Here is a 16,020-nt window from a genome sequence, read left to right as displayed (position 1 = left end):
TTTCTACATACTGGAAAGTTTTGCAGTATCAGAAATCTGTATCAAAAAGACAAATGTTGTTGAGAATTTAAAGCAACTGGAACATTTGTACATTTCTAACAGGAGAGTAAAATTTTATAACCAATTTGGAGAACTGTTTGTATGTTTCATGTAAGTTATACTTACATCTACTCTATGACTCAGACTATTAAGTATTTACCCAAGAGAAGTGAAAATATATGTTCACAAAAATACTTGTACAAAAATGTTTACAGTTGCGTATGAAAAGACAACCCAACACACTTATCATTAGAAAAATGCAAATCTAAATTAAAATGCAGTATCATCTCCCACCCACTAGGACAGCTACTATAAAATTAAAAAAAAATAGATAATAACAAGTGTCAGCAAGGATGTGGAGAAATTAGAACTCATGTACACTGTTGGGAGGATTGTAAAATGGTGCAACTGCTATGGAAAACAGTATGGAGGTTACTCAAAAAATTAAAATTAGAACTACAATATGATCCAGAAATTCCATTCCCTGGTATGTATACAAAGAATTGAAAGGAGGATCTCAGAGAGATATTTGCATATACATATTCATAGCAACCCAAAAGTCCATCAAGAAATGAATGAACAACATAAAATGGAATATTATTCAGCCTTTAACAGGAAAACTATTCACATACTACCACATGGATGAATCTTGAAGACATTATGCTAAGTGAAATACACCAGTCACAAAAAGACAAATACCATATTATTCCACTTATATAAGGTGTCTAAAGTAGTCAAATCCATGGAAACAGAAAGTAGAATAATGGCTGTCCAGAAATACAAGGAGGGGAAAAAGTGAGTTGCTATATAATGGGAACAGAGTTTTATATCTGCAAGATGAAAAAGTTCTAGAGATGTGTTTCACAGCAATTCGAGTTTCTTTAACACTGCCGAACCGTACATTTAAAAATTGCTAAGATGGTAAAATTTACATAATGTGTTTTTCATAATTAAACAAATACATATGGTTGCCTTAATCATAATGCCAAAAAAACAAGAAATGAGCCAAATTTTCATCAACAAGAAAATTATAAACAAACTGTGATATATTCACAAAATGAAATCCTACTCAGCATTTTTTAAAAATGAACTGATACTGATACATGTAAAAACATGCATTTATCTTAAAACATGCTATGTTGAGAGAAAAAAGGAGTGTACACTCTATCATTCCATTTACATGAAATTCAAAAACAGAAATAAAACACTAATTCATGGTACTAGATATCAGAACAATGGTTGCCTCTGGGGTAAAAAAAAAAATTGACTGATAAGGGAAACAGGATTTTCTGGGGTGATTAACATATTCTGTATCTTGTTTTGAGGAATGGTTACATAGATAAATGCAATTATCAAAATTCATTGTACAGACCATCTAATTATACCTAAATAAAAAATAAGTTGGAAAAGACCCTGATGCTGGGAAAAATTAAAGGCAAAATGAGAAGGGGGCGGCCGAGGATGAGACTGTTAGATGGTCTCACCAACCGACTCAATGGACATGAATTTGAGCAAACTCCAGGAGATAGTGGAGAACAGGAAAGCCTGGAGTGCTGTAGTTCATGGAGTCACAAAGAGTCGGACACACTTTAGCAACTAACAACAACAAAAAAATGTATTTTCAAAACACAATGAGACATTACAGGAAGTGAAATAAGCCAGTGACACAAAGACAAATATTGTATGATTCTACTTCTGTAGAGTATCTAAAGTAGTCATATTCATAGACAGAACATAGATTGGTGGTTACCAGGTATTGAGGGTGAGTGGGGAAAAGAAAAGTTTTGTTTAGTGGGTGCAGAGTTGCAGTTTTATAAGATGTAAAGCTGTGATGATCTGTTGTAAAATAATGTGAATATACTTAACACCTAGAGATGGCAATTTCTGTTGTTTCTATCGAATTAAAATAAAAATTTTTAAAAACACGATGAGATACCCAAAGAAACCAATTATGACTAAAACCAGAAAAACTGACAATATGAAACTTTGGTGATCAGGTAGAGTAAACGGAGCTCTCATAACTTGTGTGCAGGAAATGGAAATAGTAAAGGTTTGGTAGTGCCTTATAAAGTTAAACATGTTCTATATTATAACATCCCTGAAGGAGTGCATGGCAACCCACTCCGTTATTCTTGCCTGGAGAATCCCATGGACAGAGGAGCCTGGAGGTCTACAGTCCATAGGGTCACACAGAGGGTCACACATAGGGTCAGAGACGACAGAAGCAACTGAGCACACACACACATATTTTAACATAGAAATTCCACTCCTAGGTATTTACCCAAGAGAAATTAAAATATGTGTCCATAAAAAGACTTATCAAAAGCACATTCATATCAGTTTTATTCACAACAGCCCAAATTGGAACCAGCCTAAATGCCCATCAGTAGGAAAAATACATACATTGTGTTATATCCATACAATTCACTACTACTCAGCAATGATGAGAACAAGCTATTTATCCATATAAAATGAATGAATCAGTCAGTATGCTATATGATTCCACGTACCTAAGGTTAGTTCAGTTCAGTTCAGTCACTTGGTCGTGTCCAACTCTTTGTGACCCCATGAATCGCAGCACAGCAGGCCTCCCTGTCCATCACCAACTCCCTGAGTCCACCCAAACCCATGTCCATCGAGTCGATGATGCCATCCAGCCATCTCATCCTCTGTCGTCCCCTTCTCCTCCTGCCTTCAATCTTTCCCAGCATCAGGGTCTTTTCCAATGAGTCAGCTCTTCACATCAGGTGGCCAAAGTATTGGAGTTTCAGCTTCAACATCAGTCCTTCCAATGAACACCCAGGACTGATCTCCTTCAGGATGGACTGGTCGGATCTCCTTGCAGTCCAAGGGACTCTCAAGAGTCTTCTCCAATACCACAGTTTAAAAGCATCAATTCTTCAGTGTTCAGCTTTCTTTACATCCAACTCTCACATCCATGCATGACCACTGGAAAAACCATAGCCTTGACTAGACGGACTTTTGTTGGCAAAGTAATGTCTCTGCTTTTTAATATGCTGTCTAGGTTGGTCATAACTTTCCTTCCAAGGAGTAAGCATCTTTTAATTTCATGGCTGCAATCACCATCTGCAGTGATTTTGGAGCCCAGAAAAATAAAGTCAGCCACTGTTTCCACTGTTTCCCCATCTATCTGCCATGAAGTGATGGGACCAGATGCCATGATCTTAGTTTTCTGAATGTTGAGCTTTAAGCCAACTTTTTCACTCTCCTCTTTCACTTTCATCAAGAGGCTCTTTAGTTCTTCTTCACTTTCTGCCATAAGGGTGGTGTCATCTGAATATCTGAGGTTACTGGTATTTCTCCTGGCAATCTTAATTCCAGCTTGTGCTTCCTCCAGCCCAGCGTTTCAATATACAGCCTTGACATACTCCTTTTCCTATTTGGAACCACTCTGTTGTTCCATGTCCTGTTCTAACTGTTGATTCCTGACCTGCATACAGGTTTTTCAAGAGGCAGGTCAGATGGTCTGGTATTCCCATCTCTTTCAGGATTTTCCACAGTTTATTGTGATCCACACAGTCAAAGGCTTTGGCATAGTCAATAAAGCAGAAATAGATGTTTTTCTGGAACTCTCTTGCTTTTTCGATGATCCAGCGGGTATTGGCAATTTGATCTCTGGTTCCTCTGCCTTTTCTAAATCCAGCTTGAACATCTGGAAGTTCACAGTTCACGTATTGCTAAAGCCTAGCTTGGAGAATTTTAAGCATTACTTTGCTAGCATGTGAGATGAGTGCAATTGTGTGGTAGTTTGAGCATTCTTTGGCATTGCCTTTCTTTGGGATTGGAAAGAAAACTGACCTTCTCCAGTCCTGTGGCCACTGCTATGTTTTCGATATTTGCTGGCATATTGAGTGCAGTACTTTCACAGCGTCATCGTTCAGGATTTGAAATAGCTCAACTGGAATTCCATCACCTCCACTAGCTTTGTTGGTAGTGATGCTTTCTAAGGCCCACTTGGCTTCACATTCCAGGATGTCTGGCTCTAGGTGAGTGATCACACCATCGTGATTGTCTTGGTCGTGAAGAACTTTTTTGTACAATTCTTCTGTGTATTCTTGCCACCTCTTCTTAATATCTTCTGCTTCTGTTAGGTCCCTACCATTTCTGTCCTTTATTGAGCTCATCTTTGCATGAACTATTCCCTTGGTATCTCTAATTTTCTTGAAAAGATCTCTAGTCTTTCCCAATCTATTGTTTTCCTCTATTTCTTTGCATTGATCGCTGAGGAAGGCTTTCTTATCTCTCCTTGCTATTCTTTGGAACTCTGCATTCAAATGGGTATATCTTTCCTTTTCTCCTTTGCTTTTCGATTATAGGACAAGCAAGATTAATTTAAGATAGGCCAAACACCCAGAACAGTGGTTTCCTTTTGTGGTGTGGCAGGGGTGGGAGGGAGAATGAAATAATTTATTGATGAACACAAGGGAACTTTCTTGAGATAAAGAAATATTTTATATCAGAGGTCAGCAATCTTCTTCTGTAAAGGTAAATATAGTAAATATTTTAGGCTTTGCCGATTATATATGATTTCTGTTGCAATAATCTTTGTTTTCTTTTTTTACAACCCTTAAAAAATGTAAAACACATTCTTAGCTCCCAGGATGTAAAAAACAGGTCAGGGCCCCTATTCTATATCATAATAGAAGTCTAGATTATACGGGTATATCCCTTCATCAAAATTATGTATCTATGATATGAGCATTTCAATGTATGTAATTTTACCTCCAAGATACAGAATTGAAAAATAACAACAACAATAATAATAACCAAGTTAGAGATGTGGGAAGTGAGTGGAAGTATAGATGAAATAATAATTGTAGAGTGTTGATAATTGTTGAAGTTGTGTGATGGGCATATGGAGTTTAGTTATATTAATCTGTTTACTTTGTATGTGTTTGTTATTTTCCATAATAAACATCTTTAAAAAGAAACACTTCTAGGATGTAGCTGATGCAGTACTTAAATGGAAATTTCTAGCTTTAAGTGACTGTATTAGAAATTAAGATCACTTATAAAAACTTCCAGCTCAAAAAAACACTAGAAAAAAACCAACAAATTAAAAACAAAGAAACTAAAGGAAAGAAATAATCAGAATACAAATCAATGAAATAGAAAGCAGACATACAAAAGAGAAAAATCCACAAAGCCAAGTTTATTTCTGGGAAAGATTAATAAAATTGATAATCTTCTAGCAAAACTGATCAAGAAAGAGAAAATACAAATTATCAGTATCAGAAATGAAATTGGGAGCATCACTACAGATCCTAAAGCTATTTAAAAGATTGCATGAACATATTATTTACAACTTTATGCTGGTAAATTTGACAAAATATATGAAATGGACAGCTTTCTTGTAAGCTGTAACTAACTAAAACTGGTACGGGAAGAAATAGAAAGTTTGAATCGTCCAATATCTATTCAAAAAATTGAATCTGTAATTTAAAATCTCCACCCAAAAAGAGGAACAATATATTTAAAGAGATATATATTTAAAGAGATTTAAGCAGAGAACTGACAAAATCAGGTTCGATTTTGATTCAGACTGCAGTGTGGAGAAAAGATTTGACAGTGGTGAAAATGGATGTGTGTAGCATTAAAAAAAAAAAACAAAAACCTGCCAGTGGTTGCCAGTGGTTAGGGGAAAAAGATGTGAATAGACAGAACATAGAGGACTTTTAGGGCACTGAAACTATCCTATATGTTACTGACATAATGGTAGATATGTCATTATGCATTTGTCAAAACTCATAGGATATACTACCTTATATGAACCCTAATGTAAGCTATGGACTTGGAGTGATAATAATGTGTCAATGCATGCTCATAGGTTATAATAAATGTACCATTCTGGTTCAGGATGTTGAATAGTGTGGGAGGCTGTGTGCGTGAGTGGGGGCAGGGGGTGATGGAAACTCTCTTTACTCTGCTCAGTTTTGCTGTGAACCTAAAACTGTTCCCAAAAAAATTCTCTCTTTAAAAAGAAAGCCAGTAGCAGCAGCTCTAGTGGGTGATGATGGTGGCTTGGACCAGGGTGGTAACAGTAAAAATAAAGGCAGAGAAGAACATAGGAGGTTTAAGGAAAATTGAGAAGCTTTGAAAGATGGGTTGTAGAAACCAATGAAGTAGTGTAATGGACTTAAAGGACAATGTTAAGGTGTATTTTAAGATGAGAGACATGAATTTATAGTGGAAACGATATACTTTGCATGACTTTCTGCCACAATGCTTGGTTGTTCAAGTGCAGGCACAAAGAAAGTTAAGAGTTAGGGTCATCCAGAATATGAGTTTTACAAATTTACCTGACCAAAAAAGACAGAAATAGTGTTTTCAAATGATCAATTATGTAATCTAAGGTGGACCTGAAAGAAGATGAAAGAAGAGCTTATGGGATGGGAGAAAGTAGAGGTCTGGAAGACCCAGTGAAAGTATAGGTACAGTTCAAAGAAGAGAAGGCTATAGTCAGAGAGTGTGATGTTCAAATCTATGATTTTGGAAGTAAAGCATTTTCAGTAGCAATTATAGATAACAACAAAGCCCAAGGTATAATGATAGTAGTGGGTGGCTAAAGTGAAATGAAGAGAAGATGATCAGAGATTACATGGCAAGGAACTAAGTAGCCAAGGTATTAGATGATACAGGGAGTATGCTGCTCAGTTCCACATGATGGGAAAGAACATGAGACTGAGAGACAGATAGAGCTTGATTTTCCTACATACACCTTTGCAGAAGTTGGGACCCTAAAAGATGTTGGAAGTCATCAGTCCTTTGGCTTCTGACTCCAGCTGTTTCTCTTTCAGGAAGATCCATCTGACGGTACAGGATTCCCTTCTGCAGCTGGCTCACCAAGATGTGTTTTCCAGTCTGGCCCCTGGTACCCAGACCTCAACATTTCAAGGTCATGAAAGCACAGAAGTAGTCAAAGCAGTGTTGGACTCACAGTGATAGCATCATCAGATCACCTTCCTGCTTCATAGAAGTACTAGAAAGGAATTAACACTTTTACAAGGTAAATTCTGAAAAACTGTTCTTCACCCTAGGACTGAGTTAATACCTGCACCTGACATGGCAACACAAGTTAGTAAGGGGGCACAAAAAGATGTCATAAGGATAATGGAAGTCAGTTTTCTAACTGTTGGAGAAAGGAGTTACAAATATGAAAAGGAAAAGAATAGAATGAACTCTGTGGCATTCATTTATAATGGGCAGTATTAGATATGATAGATAAATAGATACATAGATATATACATAGATAAATAGATATATAGATAGATTGAATGAAACTAAAACCACTGATATAAATGTATGAATAAATGGTAAAGAAGGTAAGACTCTTTCTTACTGTACAATCCCAACAAATAAACATAGAAAGAATGCTAGAGTTAGAGGGTCATTAATGGGTGATAAAATTAGCAGTAAAAATTTGACGAAAAACAGGATATTTATACAGGCTCAAAGTATTCATTACAATGGAGAAAAATAACAGTAGCCCTACAGTGGCAAAATCTGGTAGACACCACCTAAACCAAGTGATCAAAATTAATATCATGTACATCCAAATACAAAGCACTGAAAAGGACACCACATCACTTTTGTAGCATTCTGGCTGAAGATGCATAACCTAAATCTAACCATGAAGAACATGGGACAAACCCAAACTGAGGGACCATATACAAAATAACTCACAAAATATCAAGATGAATTCTTTATAGTTTTCAAAAAATATCAAGATGAATAAAAACAAAGATTGAAAATCTGTTTCAGATTAAAGGCTACTAAACAGCCATGACAACCAACTACAGTGTGTAAACTTGGACTGGAAACTGGCCCAAGGAAAAATCAGCCATAATGTATTATTACCAATGATAAAATTAAAATATGGACAAGAGTTTAGATAATATTATCATGTGTGTGTGTTTAGTCGCCCAGTCATATCCAATTCTTTGTGACCCCATGGGCTGTAGCCGACCAGGCTCCTCTGTCCATGGAACTCTCCAGTCAAAATTATTGGAAGTGGTTGCCATTCCCTTCTCCAGGGGATCTTCCTGACCCAGGGATGGAACCTGGGTTTCCTACATCGCAGGCAAATTCTTTACTATCTGAGCCACCAGGGAAGCCCAATTATACCACAGTTCTATACAAGAATGTCTTTGTTTTTAAGAAATAAACACTGACGTATTTAGAGGTAAAAGGGTATGATGTCTACACCTCACACTCAAATGGTTCAGAGAAAAAGAATATATAGTCATCCCTTGGTATCCACTGAGGATTGATTCCAGGACCTGTGAGGATACCAAAACCCATGGATGTTGAAGTCCTTTATAGTGGGCCCTCCATATCCTTGGGTTTTACACCTGCATATTCAACCAATTCTGGAGAAGGCAATGGCACCCCACTCCAGTATTCTTTTGCCTTGAAAATCCCATGGACGGAGGAGCCTGGCAGGCTTCAGTCCATGGGGTCACTGAGTCGGACACAACTCAGTGACTTCACTTTCACTTTTCACTTTCATGCTTTGGAGAAGGAAATGACAACCCACTCCAGTGTTCTTGCCTGGAGAATCCCAGGGACGGAGGAGCCTGGTGGGCTACCATTTATGGGGTCACACAGAGTCGGACACGACTGAAGTGACTTAGCAGCATTCAACCAATTCAAGGTTGGTTAAATTGGGGTAGCAGAACCTGTGGATTCTGAAGGCCAACTGTACATAAATTTATAAATAGAGAATGAAAAGCACTAGGCAAAATGTAAGCAATTGTTGAACCTGGATGAGGTATACAGGAGTTCCTTGAATTATTTTTGTAGCTTCTCTGTAAGTTTGAAATTATATCAAAACTTTAAATTACCCAAAAAAATATATCATGGATGCACTCTATCTTGGGCCTTCTTATTTCCATATTTTTAGCTTAGTAGTTCCTAGGTCTGGCCGTTTTGGCTCCATACTTTGGATCTAGCTCTCTGTTTGGCATTCCAGATCATCAAACCAGTGTGGAACTACCTATTCTAGCTCTGATCTTGGTCTCCCTTCTGGATTCATCCTCATTATTTTTCCTTCAGCTCCAGGCATCAAAACCACACGCAGGGCTTCCCTGGTGGCTCAGTGGTAAAGAATCCACCTGCCAATGCAGGAGACACAGTTTCAATCCCTGATCCCAGAAGATCCCACATGCTCAGGAGCAACTAAGCCCACAGACCACAACTATTGAGCCTGTGCTGTAGAGCCCACAAGCGACAACGACTGAAGCCCGCATACCCTAGAATCCGTGCTCCATAACAGGAGAAGCCACTGTAATGAGAAGCCTGAGCATTGCAACTAGAGAGTAGCCCCTACTTGTCACAACTAGAGAAAAGCCCAAGCAGCAACAAAGACTCAGCACAGTGAAAAATGAATAAATATTTTTTTTTAAAAAAACAACTACATGTAAAAAACCATAACATCTCATTCTGACCCATGGGTCACAGCTGGTCTCCCGTAGGCCGCGCGTCTTCCATGTCTCCATTTCCTTTGTTTTCTTACTAGTTCTGAATATAGCATGTGCCTCATTCAAACCTATTGGATTGATTTGAACTTGCCTGATTCAGAAATGTGAAGGAATCCATCATTATCTTCTAAAAATTCCATTTTCATGAGTCTGAAGGAACCAGACAGTCTCCACAAATCTTTTATGAACTCAAAGTTCAAGGAGCTGGTTGATCTTAAATGGTTTGAGAGGGAGCATCATCATCTCTGCCTCATCTATAGGCTGTTTTCTTACACAACCCATCCAAGGACTTTTTGAATATAATTGGTGGGATTGGGAAGTCACCATTTGTCTTATATAAATAGAAATTACCAGATGACTTTTCTAGGTATAGCAACTAGAGATTATGAAAGATTATGGGATATGTACTTTATAATAATCATAGTAGCTACCATTTTACAAAGAAGCTATATGTCAGGAAATGTGCAAGATGCTATACATGTGTTATCTTAACCCTGGGAAGCAGACACTGATATACTCCTTTCACAACTAAGGAAAGTAATGCTCAGAGTTTAGGTGATTTGCTCAAGTTAGTATACCTCCTAAGTGGCAGAGCTGGGATTGAATCCTTCATGTCTTTTTGACTCTGGAGCCCATACTTTTGCCATTCCATCATATAGTCATAACAAGTCAGTCACCTCCCTGTAGTTTCTAAGATCTTCCTAACAGTTGGTATTTGTTACTTTGGAGAAATGATTGGTTTCAGTGGGAATATGTTTAAGAGAGAGTTTCTCATACCAATTCAAATATGTCACTTGCACTTGATTCGATGGATTTAATGTCTCCAAAATTTCCAGAGGGGAATTTTTTCAGCCATATCCAATCACCCTAGAAAGAAAAGGTAAAGAGTATTGAGGAGCCTTAGTTGCCAACAGCTTTAGAGCAACTATTCCCTTCCACACGAAGAGTTTATAGTTAGACCATCAACACACACAAGCTCTGTTCCACTTTCTCACCCTCCACCCCATGGAGATTCTGTATTCCAAGCTAAAAAGGATGTCATACAGAGAAGTTACAGTTTAAAATTCCAATTAACTAAAGACAGGGAAACAACTGCAGGAATGTAGACCCCAGAAAAGGAATGATACTGCTCTCTACGACTACCTGAACTCACTGCAGAAAGTGCTGGGTCATTTCACTCATTCATAGCTAAGTGATATAGCACCAGGTTTCCTGCGATTAATGGTAATGGTGAGTGGTTGCAATTCTCACTGCCTTGAGGCGTCTGTGGTGAGAGATGTAGGGCAGGAGATGCAGCGCAGCAAATGTTGCCTGCATTTACCTTGATCCATTTTTCTCTCATGGGACAGGCCATCTGGGGGCCTTTTCTACTTTAATCATAAACCAATTGGCTTCAACACCAATTAAACATTTTTCATTTGGATGTACAAGTGTACGACCACAGTAATATGAGTAACCTAGACTCTTTCAGAAGTCTATTTCTGACTTTTTAAGCACAAAACAGTGATTTTCTAAGGCTGCCTGTCAAGTCAAAAACAACAATTATTTTGTCGTCTTCACTTTAACACCGGTGCCTGCTAGATAATTTTCTCCTACGTGCACAGCCTCAAGGATTCATCAGTCACCAAGCCCTATTTAGTTTCTGTCCAACCCAAATTTGAAAAAAGCAATACATATATAGATACCTTTTTCTCTGTAACAATAATAATGCCTGACATTTGCACAGCACTCTCTCCTCTTCCAAGTGCTTTCACGTCTATTACCTATAGCCTGGAGATTCCATTTCAGGCTGCACCAATTTGTCATCAAGTAGAGATAATAAAGCAGAGAGCTCTATACAGTCAAATTCCAAGAATAAGAGAGTGTAGCCATTCTTATTAAGGAATATATCCAGCTGTGGCATTGCATCTGGAGACCAGCCGGAGGCGAAGGCTAATAACAGGAGCTGCGGGCATCTGAGTTACTAGCCTCTACTGTGTGTCAGAGGGCATCTTCTAGTCAAGGAGCTCAAAACCCTTTAACTAGGAACTTGTTTTCAGGGGCCTTCAGCAGCTGAACAGAACTATGCTAATCAGGCTCATGCTCACAAAGTTCAGAAAGGTAGTCTAGGACCAGTGCCTGTCTGCACTAGAATGGTCAAAGTACCAACTCCTGGTCTCTTGCCTAGCAACTCCCTGTATGTGGCCCCATACCAGCTACATCACAGTCACCAAGGAACTGGTTAGACAAAAGACATAGACTGGCTGGCCAGATGAAAACATATGCGTGTATGCACTTACCACATCACTCTACTTAACCCCCAAATTGTATGTAATGATTTTAATATTGTTAGGTTAATCATGTTTCCATTATGGCTTGCAATTATAATGATCTTTTATTTAAAAAAAAATAAAAGGAACTGGTTACAAAGGTCCATTCTTTTTGTTTTTTAGCCAAAATTTTCTTTTTCTTTTTTTTTAATAAATTTATTTATTTTAGTTGGGGGCTAATTACTTTACCATATTGTAGTGGTTTTTGCCATACATTGACATGGATCAGCCATGGGTTTACATGTGTTCCCCATCCTGAACCCCCCTCCCACCTCCCTCCCCATCCCATCCCTCTGGGTCATCCCATTGCCCCAGCCCTGAGCATTTGTCTCATGCATCGAACATGGAATGGTGTTCTGTTTCACATATGATAATATACATGTTTCAATGCTATTCTCCCAGAACGTCCCACCCTCACTTTCTCCCTCAGAGTCCTTAAGACTGTTCTATGCATCTGTGTCTCTTATTCTGTCTCGCATATAGGGTTATCGTTACCATCTTTCAAATTCCATATATATGCATTAGTATACTGTATTGGTGTTTTTCTTTCTGGCTTACTTCACTCTGTATAATGGGCTCCAGTTTCATCCATCTCAATAGAACCGATTCAAATGTATTTTTTTTAATGGCTGAGTAATATTCCATTGTGTATATATACCACTGCTTCCTTATCCATTCGTCTGCTGATGGACATCTAGGTTGCTTCCATGTCCTGGCTATTGTAAACAGTGCTGTGATGAACATTGGGGTACACGCGTCTCTTTCAATTCTGGTTTCCTTGGTGTATATGCCCAGCAGTGGGATTGCTGGGTCATATGGCAGTTCTATCACCAGTTTTTTGAGGAATCTCCACACTGTTCTCCATAGTGGCTGTACTAGTTTGCATTCCCACCAACGGTGTAAGAGGGTTCCCTTTTCTCCACACCCTCTCCAGCATTTATCGCTTGTAGACTTTAGGATAGCAGCCATTCTGACTGGTGTGAAATGGTACCTCATTGTGGTTTTGATTTGCATTTCTCTAATAATGAGTGATGTTGAGCATCTTTTCATGTGTTTGTTAGCCATCTGTATGTCTTCTTTGGAGAAATGTCTGTTTAGTTCTTTGGCCCATTTTTTGATTGGGTCGTTTATTTTTCTGGAATTCAGCTGCAGGAGTTGCTTGTATATTTTTGAGATTAATTGTTTGTCTGTTGCTTCATTTGCTATTATTGTCTCCCATTCTGAAGGCTGTCTTTTCACCTCGCTTATAGTTTCCTTTGTTGTGCAAAAGCTTTTAATTTTAATTAGGTCCCATTTGTTTATTTTTGCTTTTATTTCCAATATTCTGGGAGGTGGGTCATGAAGGATCCTGCTGTGATTTATGTCAGAGAGTGTTTTGCCTATGTTTTCCTCTAGGAGTTTTATAGTTTCTGGTCTTACGTTTAGATCTTTAATCCATTTTGAGTTTATTTTTGTGTATGGTGTTAGAAAGTGTTCTAGTTTCATTCTTTTACAAGTGGTTGACCAGTTTTCCCAGCACCACTTGTCAAAGAGATTGTCTTTTCTCCATTGTATATTCTTGCCTCCTTTGTCGAAGATAAGGTGTCCATAGGTGTTTGGGTTTATCTCTGGGCTTTCTATTTTGTTCCATTGATCTAGATTTCTATCTTTGTGCCAGTACCATACTGTCTTGATGACTGTGGCTTTGTGGTAGAGCCTGAAGTCAGGCAGGTTGATTCCTCCAGTTCCATTCTTCTTTCTCAAGATTGCTTTGGCTATTCGAGGTTTCTTATATTTCCATACAAATTGTGAAATGATTCAAAGGCCCATTCTAAGACCCCACACTTACTCACTTAGTCATGGGAGTCATGAGGGCCTGACAGTTCAAAGCTTTAGCCTTCAGAGGACTTTGTATTTTGTGCATTTGTGCTCAGTCACTCAGTTCTGTTCAACACTTTGTGGCCCCACGGACTGTAGCCTGCCAGGCTCCTCTGTCCATGGGATCTTCCAGGCAAGAATACTGGACTGAGGTGTCATTTCTTCCTCCAGGGGATCTTCCTAGCCCAGGGATCAAACCCATGTCTTCTGTGTCTCCTGAGTTGGTAGACGAATTCTTTACACTGAACTACCTGCTCCTTTTCAGAGGACTCTGCCCAGGATCAAAGGCTAAAGTTTAAGCTGAAAGAATAAACTCTAATGGGAATTACAAACTCAACCCATGAGTGGGTTATACACTGATGGTCATTAATGCCTTCCAGCACCTTTGCGATTCTATTACTTGGATCATGGTCGCTGCTAGCTTCTATGGCACCTTTGTGCTAATTAGCAAAGGGTGCTTTCCTCAAGTTAAAATAATAATTGTGTGAGACTATTTATTACTTTGCAGCCTGTGGCAGCCCTGTGATGCTGGGCAGCAGCCTCAGCTGTATGTATCTATGCATATACCACATTCTCATTGACTCATACATCCTTCAGATGCCAGAAAATACACTCCCCCAGCAGCTTCAATACTCTGGGTACCACCAAACCCTGCCTGCCAGGTAAGGCCTCTTTGCAGGTTTGGAGTTGGGCTGCAGAGGTGCTGGTGAAAAGCTGAAATCGGGTCTATAGAAATATTAGGCAGGAGAAAGAAGTAATCTCAAGAAACTCCAGGGGTATTGTCAAGGTAGCACAAAGTCAGGTGCATATTTGTTTACCAGTGACTATGTATGTGCATAGTCAGGTATGCTGGTATAAATGTAGATATGTGTGAAAGTTGCTCCCACCACCTCATTCCAGAACTAGGCTGGGAGGCCAGAATCTTTCTGCTCACTCCTGCACCACTCTCATATAAGTTAGTATATGTCTACAATGTGAATAGTACCCTCTTAGATGTGGTCCCCTTGTGCAGTGTACAACATGAACATCAGTACTGGCAGCCCTGACTCTGCCTATAGCCAGTGCCTGTTACTTTCTTCCTGGAATCAGCCCTATTACAGACATGGGTTAGCTGTCTCTCTTGCTTATTAACTTTTAATAAGTAGTTAAGCAGAGCTTTTTCCCTGCCAAATCACCAAATTTGAGAGCTTCATAGTTAAAGAAATTAAAGCCTGAAGAGATTAAATGACTGGCCCAAGGTCAGAAGGCTAGGTAGTAACAGAAGCAAGGTCTTCCATCTCCCACTTTGTTGCTCTTTCTTCCCATGGGCTTTCTTTAGTTTGGGGGCTTTGTGTGTTTGTTTTAAGATTTAAATACTTCTCACAAACTTTATAAGCAAAATTTTATTGAGTCTGTGTGTGTCCTACTTTATTAATAATGAGAAAAAGGGAGGATATGTGCAGGTTTTATTTTTGCCACGCATGCACCATTTGTTCTGTTTTGTTCTTTTAAGAGAAAGAATGATAAAATATCAATACTTCACTCATAATTCATTTTTTAATTAAGAGGAAGAAACATCAAACTCTATCCACTAAAGTTTTTAAAGTCCATAAATTTTGCGCTAAGGCCATGTTGTATTAACTAAGAGCCAAGAGAATTAGGTTCTACACCTGGCTTTGTCTCAAATTCAAGGATGGCCTTAGGGTAGCTGGGCTTCCCAGGTGGTGCTAGTGGTAAAGAACCTGCCTGCCGATGCAGGAGACATAAGAGACGTGGGTTCGATCCCTGGGTCAGGAAGGTCCCCTGGAGGAGGGTATGGCAACCCGCTCCAGTATTCTTGCCTGGAGAATGCCACCAACAAAGGAGCCTGGCAGGCTACAGACTACGGGGTTGCAAAGAGTCAGACACAACTGAAGTGACTTAGCATGCAGGCACGCACGCTTAGGGTAGTCACCTCATTGGCCTGAGTCTCAGTTTCCACACCAATAGAGCTGGACCACTTAGATGATTTCTAAGCTCCTTTTCAGCTTTGATGATCTGATTCTGTGATGAGACAGAGAAGATGGCTGTGGAAAGTAAAGGGGTGGAGAGAGAGCTACATGGGATCTAGAAGGTGGGAAGATAGAAAAAAAGGCTCTGGGAAAGAGAGATGGATGTGGAGGGTGTGTGAGGGAGAGACAGAAATGGGACAAAGAGAAAAACACAGGGAGAAGTGGAGAGGCAGGAGGAGTCAGAGAATGAAGAGGGAGGAACAGTTCAGTGGGTTCTTTCTGAGTGTGTCAGGGTGGCACTACTGCTCGCCTCACCCTTCTTCCCTATACAGTGGCTATTAGAAC

At 39.1% G+C, this 16,020-nt stretch overlaps 1 protein-coding gene across 2 annotated transcripts in view; it reads right to left on the bottom strand.

The window, feature by feature from the left end:
* The window catches only part of GUCY2F (guanylate cyclase 2F, retinal), a 105,597-nt gene that overhangs the window by 43,499 nt on the left and 46,078 nt on the right, over window positions 1-16,020 (bottom strand). For both annotated transcript variants that reach the window (XM_081566807.1, XM_081566806.1), the window contains exon 7: window positions 10,317-10,406. In XM_081566807.1, coding sequence (XP_081422933.1) covers window positions 10,317-10,406 — 90 coding nt within the window. The remainder of the gene's footprint in view (window positions 1-10,316; window positions 10,407-16,020) is intronic.

Source organism: Giraffa tippelskirchi, chromosome X (assembly GCF_054371585.1).
Source record: "Giraffa tippelskirchi isolate mGirTip1 chromosome X, T2T-mGirTip1v1.2.pri, whole genome shotgun sequence".
NCBI classification, from domain to species: Eukaryota; Metazoa; Chordata; class Mammalia; order Artiodactyla; family Giraffidae; genus Giraffa; species Giraffa tippelskirchi.
Note: the sequence above shows the minus strand (reverse complement) of the source record. Positions and strands in the feature narration are given on the sequence as shown.